We start from the raw sequence: 11,478 nt of genomic DNA, 5'->3' as shown, positions 1-11,478 counted from the left end.
GCTCATCAGGGAGACTTGAGCTGCACGCCCAACCAGTCAGGCAGCCAACGCAACGACAGAGTGCAGCCGCGTGCGCCCGTGCAGTCATGGCAGGGCAAACTACGACCTTTCCGAGGAAGGGGCTAAAACTCGTCAAAGACACATACAGAAAAATGCAAACAATGACAAAGAAAAACTCGGAAATACACTCGAAAATACGCCGTTATTTTTACGACACACATCGTGGAAAAATTTCCCGTAAACCTTATGACACCTCCTGTACACCTACCCTGGGTGCGCGTTAGAAAATCTAGGATGTGCTGCATCCAATAAAATTCCCCCGCCCCCCGCCCCTCCTCCCACATTTCCACTTCACTTCCCTCCCTCCTCCCTCGCAAGGCAGGGCGTCGACGGGGCGGTGGTACTGCGGTCGACACCAGGATAAGGCATCCATGGATCTGGAGCCTGGAGGCTGGCCTGGAGGCTCGCCTGGAGGCTCGCCTGGAGGGCGCCACGGGCCAGACATCAGTATTCAAGGGGGTCGCCGCCATCTCCGTGTGGACACGGGGGCAGCGGTACGGCTGGGCCGGGGCACAATGGCTGAGCCGGGCGGAGCCGGGCGGAGCCGGGCCGGCGGCAAAACCTTTGGGAATGCGCGGGTCACAAAAAGAAAACAACAGCCCAGGCACGGCCGGGTAAATTGGCCACGTAAAAAGCAGTAAAGCCGGGGGAGGAGGCTGGAAGTGGCGCGGGGCGTTGCACCAGCCGGAGGAGAGTGAGGGGCAGAAATAGTGCGACGAACGGTTTGAAACAATTGTTGTTATAGCTGAAAGAACGAACTAGGACACAAAGAAATCGTGATGTTGCGAATAGTTTCATTTCATACACGAACAGTTGACGAGTAATGCTCGTCGTTTTCAGTCATGAACTTTTTGTGACAGATCGGTATATCGTGAAATGACGAAATGCATTGTAATAATGAAGCGCAATAGATGAAACGGGCTTAATAGAGGTGAAAGCGATAGTGGCCTGCAGGCCTACAGCCCGCATCAAAGTCCAGAGTGATTACCCTGGGATTACCCGATCTCTGCCCTAAACACAATATCAGTACTTTCTGACAGTGGGCTATTTACATACTTCAGTACGTGGGGGGTTGGGGGGAGGGGGGAGCTAGCATAAAGAAAAAGGCAGGGGTCTGACTCGTCCTTTTCGACAAACATGAGAAATCACATAGGATGGAGGAAAAACAAATATTTCACCCACTGTTTTGCGATGGCGGCAGGCTGAGGGCTGAGCCGCACCGCGCGCACAGGTAGGTACTGCGAGCACATGTTTGCCCGATACAATCGATGAGCAGCGCCCTTCACCCTGCGGACCTGCATCCCCCCGCCCCCTTCCTACCGTGGCCAGCCTTACCCCACTTCGCACACGCACACGCACGCACCACACACACGCACCCACACACACACACTCGCACGCGCCCGCGCTAGGGCGAGGCTGTCCCCCACATTCATTACCTCCCGGATTCGATTATGCAGGCCGCGCTCGCCCCACCCAGACCGGGCTGGCCCCCCCGAGCTGATAGTGCTAGCTAGCTCTGGCTCCTATCTCCGCTCTTCTATACTTCACACGGGCAAAACAAAAAAAAACAGTCTCTTCCAGGGGTGTGGAACTGGACACAAATATTGTGTGACATTGGGAAAAACGTTCAAAAACAATCATGTCACAATCGGCAACAATCACACACCACGATCCGAAACAACCCCATATAATCACAATCATACACCCAAGGAGAACGCCCAAGTCAAAATTACGTCAAAATGACTTGGAAGTGGTGGACCTGCGTAGGGCGGGCACTATCCGGGCACCTCGCTCTGTGACCCCTGCCCGGCCCGGCCCTGCCCGGCGGGTAGCGAGGTGCCCGTGGGCTCTTGCTGCCCGCAAGCTGTGCGTCTCTCTCGCACCAACGCGTTTCGCCGCCTCTGAGGTGCCCGGCGGATGTGCCCGTCGTTTGGCGGGCAGTTGCGGTAGCAGCTTGTGGCAGCGCTTGGATCGAACGGGCACCTCGCCGGTGGAATCCCGAGCGCTCGCTGAGAGGTGCCCAATGCCGCCCGCCCTAGGTCCCTAGTCATTTTGATCTTCAAATCTAGTCCTCCGAGGTACGGACGTAGACGTCAAAGTGACCTGCAAATGCACTATTTTGACCCCGTTCTGACTTTGAGTTCTCACTGTGACACAATTTGAAACAGCCGCAAACAATCCGAAACAATGATAGGCCTATCGTCTCCACACAGTGTTGTGTAACACTTTTTGGCCAGTTCCGCACCCCTCGATCCTCTTCCTAATTTTGAAATTTACTTGTACTTTGTTCTGGTTTACCGTCATTGCAAATGAAATGAGGGAGGCCCGGGATACTTGAACATACCCAACCCCCACTTTTAAAACAACCGCACGCCAAAGGGAATAGCCGGAAGGTGACCCGCCCTTCTGGCTCTTGATCGGTTTTGTACCCACATACATTTTTCACCGTGGATCATTACCTGGAGTAAGAGAGTTTAACACTGTACTGAGAACAGTACTTCTTTTTTTAGGGATCGTCAAGAAAGTACAAACATTTCTCAGATTAATTTGATCATTCGGCAAACTACGGGAGCTCGGCGCCTGCGAGACTCGGGGTAGACAAGCCCGCAGTGCACCCATGCACTGCAGGCAAGATGTTGCCTGCCTATCAGGCGCTATCAGACCTTGCATTGGCTGGCCCTTTATTATTATCCCCCTTGGTAAGCTATAAAGGGCCCGTGACTTAAAGCCAAGCACTGGGATCAACTCAGGGTGTTACGACAAGGGAGAGCGAGGGAGGGCGGGCTCCGCGAGGCATCGGCTGCGGCAGGGCAGGACGCCAGCTGGACGAACCTGGTCATGGTCCCAGGTCTCAAAAGACCCCTGGGTATGCGTTGTGGGCGTAGTTACGTGGCTTACGGGACACCTCAAGCACAGTTCCAGGTCGGTCTCACAGCCCGTGGCGCGGCCGTCGAAGTTGTCGCCGGGGACGCCTGCGAGGTAGGCCACGGAATCTCCAAAGGGGACTTTCGGTTTGGGCCTACTTTCGACCCCCGTGGGCCCCTGACCCTGCCTGCTGCATGGATATGACGAGGGCTTCGGAGGGGAATTAGTACCTCTAGTTTTCTTATTTGCTCTTGGCGGTGTTGGCTTCTCACAGCGCATCTTTCCATTCCATGTTCTTTTTGAGTCAGAATAAACTTAGAAGAAGTACTGTCCTGGAGAAATCTTCCTTCTAAAACGTGTGGAGTGCCTAACACTCACGTAGGTCTCAAAAAACAGGCCAACCCTATATGGAAGTTAAATTACGTTTTTATTTAAATTGAAATTATTATTTGTACACATCTGAAGCACAGGGACTTTTATTGAACGTAGTGTCATAGGCTTTAAACACCAGTACTAAACAATATTCAAATGTGTTTCAAGGTTCAGCATTTTGTAAAATTGCTCAAAAGTAGGTGGATATTTCTTTTTCTTTCTTTAATATAATGACTAGAACTAAAAATTACAAATTTAATCTGTCTTTACAGCATGGATGGCATAGTTAATACTTACATTCTGTGACCAATGCCATTCATCTGTTAGTGGGTTATAACACATGCCATGTAAGAGCTTTGTAAAGCATCCATCTACAACAAAAAAAATTATTATTTTAATCATATTGAACGTTTGTTTCAGAAATGTGTTGAAAATAATCAGAAGAAATAAAACTCACTTACATTTTTCAAGCATTATCTGAAGCTCAGATGGTTGAATGAATAGTTCCCATTGATGTGTGCCCTGTGGGACAAGTCTTGCTACATATTCAGCCATAACAACTCCACCAAGCCAGGAGAGAGTTGTGCGATTCAGTGTTGTGATAAATAAAGATCCCCTTGGCTATAGAAACACATAATTATGAAATGAATAGCAGGAAAATTCATCATTGAGGAAATTGCACTTATTCCGTTGGTAGTACCTTCAACAATTTTGTGCACTGCTCTATGAAGAAATGCTTATCTTTTACATGCTCTATGACCTCAGAGGAAACAACAGCATCATACTTTGCTTCAGCTTCACATGCATGAGTTTCTGCTAAAGTGTGAATATAGGTAAGTCTATTTTGCAGGGAAGGATCCAATTGCGCATGTTGCTGTGCTATCTCAATAAGCTCAGCGCTTGCATCAATGCCAGTGACAGATGCTCCCAACCTTGCAAGGGGCTGTCAACAAAAATTCAATTAGAGGAAGAACAAAAGCTCGACAAAAGAAATGAGCTCAGCTACAGAAAATGCATACCTCAGAAAGCAGCCCTCCACCACAGCCAACATCAACTATGTTTAAACCTTCAAGAGGTCTTGGTGTATTCTTTCTATCACTGCAAGCGGCACCTGTTTGGAATAGACCATCTCGAACCAGTGGCACTCTAAAAAGACAGGAATAATCAGAAAATATCAATCAAAATTACATCAAATATACATGAATTTGGTCAAAATTTTGTCTAAACTAGGACATTATGGCATCAAAATTTAATTTATTTAAGACATAAGACTGAAGTCCAATCAATTGAGCATTGCTCACTGGGGCTGTATTTCTGATGGGCATAGTATGCCAGGTGATCTTACCGTAAGGAGTTCATCGACTGCAATGCTTTAAGGAACCCTGAATCATCCCACCAGTTTTCGGCCAGCTTGCTATGATGACTCACGGTGGAGGGGTCAACTGAAGTTTGCGATGATTTGTGCCCATTCTGCACAGTTGTGAATGGTCTATAATTATAAATATGAAATGAAAAAAAAACAAATGTTATAATAAGGTCAGATAGGAAAATTGACTAATGAAGATTTAGTAAATTCTCCCAACAAATGTAGTATAGTAATGCAACTTGCCTGACACTCTGACACAAGAATGCAGACCGAGATTTGGCTACACTTGAAACGATTGTTGACACAGACATTTTTAGATGATTTTCTGAAGATAGCGCCGAAGTATTGAGTTGGTGATCTAAAAAACATCATTCACAGTTGAAGAGAGGACAAAAATGGCTAAACTGGTGTTTCGGTTTCATAATTGTACTCGTGAGTTTAAGGTTAAGAACTCAAATAGCATTTCTTTAGTCTTATGAACAGAAACTCGCGTGGAATAGAAGGGAAGATTTCATGTAGTCTCTTGACCCTTGTAAGCTTGTATTATTCAGATTAAAAAAAGTTTTGTCTGGATCAAGAACAAAGTAAAAATGTAAACAAACCATTAACAAGCAAAGCAGAAAAGATATTATTCGCACATAGCTATCGGCATCGGCCGCCCTGCCTCGACCTGCCTACTGCGCCGTGGTGCTCTATCGGCAGGCGGGGGCCAAGGGCCAAGATGGCGGACTTCGACGCGATCTACGAGGAGGGCGAGGAAAACAACGAGGAGCCTGATGCTGTCCCCGAGTCCACCGTGTCTCTGGCGCCCGACCCGGTCATCATCAGAGGCGCGGGCAACATGACCATGTGAGGAACTTCCCCCGAGCCCTACAGGGAGTCTAAAACAGGGAGCTCCCTCCCTCCCCCTTCCCCCCTCCCTGCCCCCTGCAGCAAAACAAAGACCTTATTTCTGGTACCCAACGTCCCACCTTCTTAATTTATTACGTCTAGCACTGTGAGTCTATTTTAAATTCAAGATATTCGTTTTATAAACCGCTGCATCTCAAGGAGGTTGTCATATTTTTTTTATTTTTGTCTGGGTGATAGTAAGTGTTTTTTGGAACACATGTCGCTTAGCCCATGTTGTGTCGTCAATCTTTTAAGTGTGTATTAAGTGCTTTTCTAATGCTTGCTAAATCTCAGAGAATGCCTTGCTCTATTTTCCTTTATTCCACTTGGTTCGAAAGTTTTGCCAACGAGTTCAAAATATATCATTTCACTTTGTCAAAGTCTGTCAACTTTTGAATAGGTACCCAAACTGCCAGGGACTCAGATGCTTTTGCATATCAAACTAAATATCTTTCTTCTTTCTTCCAGATTTGGTCTAAGCAATCGGTTTGAATGCGAGTTTCCTAGTGGACTTGTTTCTCGAGTTGCACCTGAAGAATATAAAGCGACAATAATGAGAGCTAATAGTGTTCTCAAGAAAACCTTACCTGTTAATGTGAAATGGCTGTTCTGTGGATGCGTTTGTTGTTGTTGTACCCTTGGATGCTCACTTTGGCCTGTCATCTGTCTTAGTAAAAGGGTAAGCTGATTTTAAAAGTTACATTTAGTACTGAATTTACATAAATCAATATCTTTTTAAGATGAATACTCATGAGGAAAAGTGGGGCACATCGTGATTTTTTCCAAGTTTGCTGCACTAGGCTTTTTGCACTTTTTTCTTTTAGTTAGGAAGTTATGAAATCACATGTCATGACCTAACTTGTGCTAAAAGACATGCAAATCTGCATTGAGTTTTTAAAATTTTATTTTTTACATTTTCCTGTCACTTTTTTATTTAATCTGTCAGTTACGTTCTTTGCTTGAACATTACTTCTTGCTTGATACTTTTGTATCAATTGGGCATGTGGTTGAGATTTTCTATAGCTTCAATGTCATTTAACATGTGCCTCACCCTCCGTAATTTAGTTCATCAATATCAGCTCTTTCTTAAGAACGCTGAGTCATATATATAATATGTATGGTAAGAATATCCCACCTTGGATTACAGACCCAGCATTCTATAGATAAGCTGCTTGAATGGGAGAATAGCAGGTTATATCACAAGTTGGGACTTCACTGGAGACTCACCAAGCAGCGATGTGATTCCTCCTCAATGATGGAATATGTAAGTTAAAATCTACAAGCTTCACTGCAGAGTTGTCAGAGTTTTGTCTCTTAAATGTTGATATTTTTTCCTCCAGGTCCTTCAAATAGAGTTCATTCCGAAGATACCAATATATAAGCCTGATTGAAATGAAGTATGGAATTCTTTAATGAACATACTTATTTTTCTCCAATCACTGCAGTGCTTCTTGTCGGGTCCACATAGTCACAATTTAGGGTATGTTGAATTTTTTTAATTGTTATTTTGTTGTTTGTGGGATATGAACTTTGGAACTGATTGTTGTTAAAATGAAATCATAGAATTTGTTATTTTATGAAGCAGTGATCTTCTGAGGGCTCTTCTTTTTCATTTTAAAGTCGTACATAAATAATCATTTATTAGGAAATGACATCTAGGGGTGGGACTAGGCGTTCTCTCGTCTTGTTTTGTGTGATCTCTGTCAATTGATTTGTTCACATGTAAAGGTATGGTGAGTTTGACATTAGATGACACAACGATGTATTAGACTGTTACCATTGTGTGGGAGAATTAATGTTAAAACAATATATATATTCATATTGGTGCTGATGTAGGTTACAATTTTATAAAGCATCTGAATCAGCTGTTAGGAATGACTGATTCTGAACAGTTTGGTGAAATGCACATGATGTGTTGTGGTACATAGTTGCTCATAGTAAGATAGCATTTAAAAACCAAATTTATTTTTGTTATGTTAAATGAGCACAGCTGGCTTGTTGGTTTCTTGCATAAGTTAGTTGAGATTATTATCAGACATGAACCAGAGAGGCCTTAATTAAATGACATCTTCAATGGTGTTTATTGTAGTGCACTATAGTGTGTCGAAAACTTTATGAGGGGTACCTGATGGTATTATCAAAGCTCACATTTTCCTCCTATTTTTTAATTGTTATTTATTGCGTTAACTGACAGATGTGCGCAGAGAGACTGTGAAGTTTATGTAGTTGTTTGAGTCATGAAAAGCTCTGGTGAGATTAAAGATTTGGTGATATGGTCACAGAACATCTTTATCTGTTATATGATAGCACATTTTCAGTGCATATCTTGTTGGTCTGGTAAGGATGTATGAATTAATTGAACTAACTTTACTGTAACTGTTATAACCAATGGCTCTGTGACATACTGAATATGACAGTTCAAATGCTTCTCTTGTTTTTCAAGTTCCCTTTTATGATCACTTTCAAATGTTGTTGACTATATAACGACATTGGTTGAGGCTAGCATTATTTTCTTCTCTGTATGTGTGTGTGTGTGTGAGTCAGTGAGAGGGAGAGAGCAAGCGAGAGAGCGAATGTTGATCTCAAAAACTGCTAGTGCATTTTGGCCCGTTGTATTTGTGCTTGAGTGAAAATTTCACCAACATTTTAATTTATTCAATAGGCAAAGATTGTTTTTCCTTGATTTCTACCTTACTACCTAGATAAAATTGATGAAGGATTCTTGTTTTATTCTATTGGAATTTTAACTTTTTGGGACCATTGTTGTTAGTGTTCAAAGCACTGTATTTGTTTCTTGGAACAAATCTCAGTCAGCCTTTATTTTATACAAATAATGGCGTTACTTTTAAAATCAGATGCCATTTTAAAAATAAAAGTTGTTGTCAAAAAAACAAAACAAAAAAAACACATGGTAATAGTTTACAAACAAAAACAACAAAAAATTATTTCATCAACAGCAAGAACTATTTATAGCAATCTTGTTAGATATTAAATTACAGGGTTTTATGCTAAGATGTGTGGATTTGTGATCTGATAATCACATTGTTCATATTTACAAAGCAAAGTTTATTAACAATAATTCCACACTATAAAATTTTGTTGGGTATGCCATTGGTTGACAACGTGATAGATGTAGTGATTAGTGTTACAATTTGACGTAACGGTAATTGTTGACAGTCACACTTTTGGTATGTAGGTACTCACTCCATTTTAGTACCCAACAGTCTTTTTTAGTTGTGTTGTATCATGCAAACACCTAGCACATAACCTTAAGAATTATAGGATTCTCCTATCTATGCATTTATCATCATTAGATATCTGTAAGTTAGTATGTCAAATGTTTTCTGTTAAAGTTTTGAATCTGGAAGTATGTGCTTCTTCAACTTCCGTTGATGTTTGGCACTGGCTGCTTGGTTAGCACAGGAATGTAGGCCCTCTATTTTAATTGTACATAAAGAATCTAATCCAATCCCCTGGATTGTAGAAATATTTTTGACAAATGTATCTCTAAAAGAGAAACTTAAAGCTATGTGATATTTGATATGCAAGCCAATTTGTAAAGCTTTAGTTTACTGTGTGATAGATCTGCCATTGTATTTTTGTGGTTTCAAAATTATTTAATTTTGCTAAACACTTGCTTTCTTTTCTTTTTTTACGCTATTGGTTAAGACAATTTCACTTCAAGTTTTATTGAATCTCCCATTGAACTTACATTAATGGTCGCCAACACTAGGAAAGTCAGTACAAACCGCTTTTGTTGCTTTCGCTCTTAATAAGAATAGTTGTGTAATTGTAGATGTCTGAAATTGGGCTATGGTTCTGATTCATAAGTTGCTAAACCAAAGGACTGGGCTTGATAGTCATGGAAATTGAACTTCCTTTAGTGCTGTATTGATTTTTATTACATCTTAAGACCTTATGGGAAGTTGATCAAGCAATAATCAAGTGTATTTAATTTAAAATTAAGTAGAAAGTGTCATAAATTTAGAATTTGTGAGAAGCCGACCCCAGTTTAGATATTTAAACAAGCTCTCTGTCTTTCATTCATTTAACTTTTATTTCCCCATTTTTGAGCACACTTGTACTTGAATGTGTTCTCTCCCTGTTTTCAGAAATGTTAGTATTTTTGAACCAGATGTACTTGCACCTGTGTACTGGTAAACTGTTGGGACTATTTAGAGAGAAGTGTGTATTGTACATTATGTTAAACAACAAACAGCAGAAAATTTAGAGCTCAATTCACCATGTATCTACCAAACTAGATGTAAGCTGTGTGTTCCTACCTCAGAAATTGTTGGTACAATGAAGATTGTGTAATATTCCAAGTGAGGTAACATGCAACTTTGTCTCATGTAGTTGTTTAAAATCTTTCTCTCTTGTCCAACAAGCTAAAAGATGTAAGTTTTATGGCACAAAACCCAGATTTTAGTGCAAGTCAACATGTTCCAACCTTTTTATTAGTTGGTATATGTTTGAGTTTTATTTGAAAGATGACTTGGTTTGGAAAATATTTCAGGCATTTTCTTGGAATTATACCATTAGGAAGGGTGTTGCAATTTGTGAAGGTACATGAGCACAGAAAAATTGTTTCTATTGTGATCAAGCAGACATGCAAAAATAAATGCATTGAAGTTCAATGATTTTTTAATAATTTTGTAAAATACATGTTGAGTTCTTATTCCTTGGTTTTTTGACTCCAAATTTCATTTCTCAACAAAATAATATTTGAAAAACAGAATTGGAATGAAGGTGACACTTATACAGGATATGGAAACATCAAAAGCAGATGCAATAAATAGCACGCAAATTACATGGTTAAAAACATAATGGTCAGATCTCATATGCTTACTGTTTTGGCAATATAGTAACTTGCTCCTCACCTTCAAGAAACATGAAAATGATAGCATTTGCACTCTTTTTCAAACCCGTATTGTGGTGGAATGCCCATCCAGCAGGTTTAGATCAGGGACTGGAAGGGTTGGGGGATGAAGCTGGTGAACCTTTAAGTACTGGGACGCAGCACTGATTACACAATTGAAAAACAATGACAACTACCCAAATTGAACAATTAGTGTCTTCATCGGGTTCTGAGGACACTCATTGTACAATGCACAGTTCATTATGAAATAAATTTTGAAAATTTCTCCCAACAATCGAACATTTATGAAAACTAAGGATTATTTATGTTCACAATATAAAAATTTTCAAGAACAATACTAAAAATATTGCTCTGAGAGGCAAGGCACACATATAATAACAATAATAAAAAAACGAATACAAAGAATTTGTGCAAAAGCGATCACAGCAGTACCTACACAAACATGCGCACGCGCACACACAAACACATACACACGCACACACACAAAGAAACCCAGCCACACACACTGACAAAATGTTAATTTCATCCATAGTTTGACAAAAGCACTGAGGTGGAAGGCACAAGTTAGTAATGAGAGAGTAGTTGAAAATGAGAAGGCACAAAGTCAATACAACCTACAACAGATCATTTGTAAATATAAACATAGTGTGAATGTATACTTTTGTCCACAAATTGTTCAGAGAGCAGGAAAGCTCATTGGACCTTACAGGCACAAAAGAAAAAAAATTAAGACACCAAGGTAAGAAGTACTTTCTTGTAGTCTCCAGAAGTATCTCCCTGTAAGAAAGAAAACAAGCAATTTAAGATTTACTGAAGCAAAAAGAAGAGAAATCCTGCAGTGTCACAATACTCACAGCAATGAACTCCTCCAATGTCTTCCCAAACTTCTCCTGGAAAGCATTTTTAATGTCACCCAGATCAATTTCTGATCGCGACACAACAATACGAATCAGGGTCTTGTCCTTGGTTCCAAGGCCCTTCATACTGGCATGCAGACGTTCAGCAAAGAATCCTACTTTACTTTTAACACACTTGGCTGAAAAAA

At 41.2% G+C, this 11,478-nt stretch overlaps 3 protein-coding genes across 4 annotated transcripts in view; 1 reads left to right on the top strand and 2 right to left on the bottom strand.

Moving 5' to 3' along the window:
• Window positions 1-3,331: 3,331 nt before the first annotated feature.
• Window positions 3,332-5,357, bottom strand: LOC113213344 (ubiquinone biosynthesis O-methyltransferase, mitochondrial). Of its 2 annotated transcripts, none has more exons than XM_026432371.2 (7): window positions 5,266-5,357; window positions 4,907-5,021; window positions 4,643-4,786; window positions 4,317-4,443; window positions 3,998-4,240; window positions 3,759-3,918; window positions 3,332-3,668 (listed from the first exon to the last, which is right to left on the bottom strand). In XM_026432371.2, the coding sequence occupies exons 2-7, from the start codon at window positions 4,972-4,974 to the stop codon at window positions 3,553-3,555; spliced, it is 858 nt and encodes a 285-aa protein (XP_026288156.1). In that variant the 5' UTR covers window positions 4,975-5,021; window positions 5,266-5,357; the 3' UTR covers window positions 3,332-3,552. The 2 variants fall into 2 exon arrangements, with proteins under 2 accessions (XP_026288156.1, XP_026288154.1); XM_026432369.2 differs by having other exon boundaries at window positions 5,155-5,314.
• An 11-nt stretch (window positions 5,358-5,368) lies between these two features.
• Window positions 5,369-10,191, top strand: LOC113213345 (cysteine-rich hydrophobic domain-containing protein 2). Its single transcript, XM_026432372.2, has 4 exons — window positions 5,369-5,512; window positions 6,023-6,233; window positions 6,702-6,818; window positions 6,895-10,191. The coding sequence occupies exons 1-4, from the start codon at window positions 5,385-5,387 to the stop codon at window positions 6,943-6,945; spliced, it is 507 nt and encodes a 168-aa protein (XP_026288157.1). The 5' UTR covers window positions 5,369-5,384; the 3' UTR covers window positions 6,946-10,191.
• The window catches only part of LOC113216562 (annexin B9-like), a gene marked incomplete at its 5' end in the record, with an annotated part of 11,424 nt that continues 10,126 nt past the window's right edge, over window positions 10,181-11,478 (bottom strand). The window contains 2 exon segments of the mRNA XM_052263535.1: window positions 10,181-11,210; window positions 11,288-11,469. Coding sequence (XP_052119495.1) covers window positions 11,160-11,210; window positions 11,288-11,469 — 233 coding nt within the window.

This window comes from Frankliniella occidentalis, unplaced genomic scaffold, assembly GCF_000697945.3.
Source record: "Frankliniella occidentalis isolate FOCC.00 unplaced genomic scaffold, Focc_3.1 Scaffold12, whole genome shotgun sequence".
In the NCBI taxonomy this organism is placed as follows: Eukaryota; Metazoa; Arthropoda; class Insecta; order Thysanoptera; family Thripidae; genus Frankliniella; species Frankliniella occidentalis.
The sequence above is the reverse complement of the archived record's forward strand: the minus strand, read 5'-3'. Positions and strand labels throughout refer to the sequence as shown.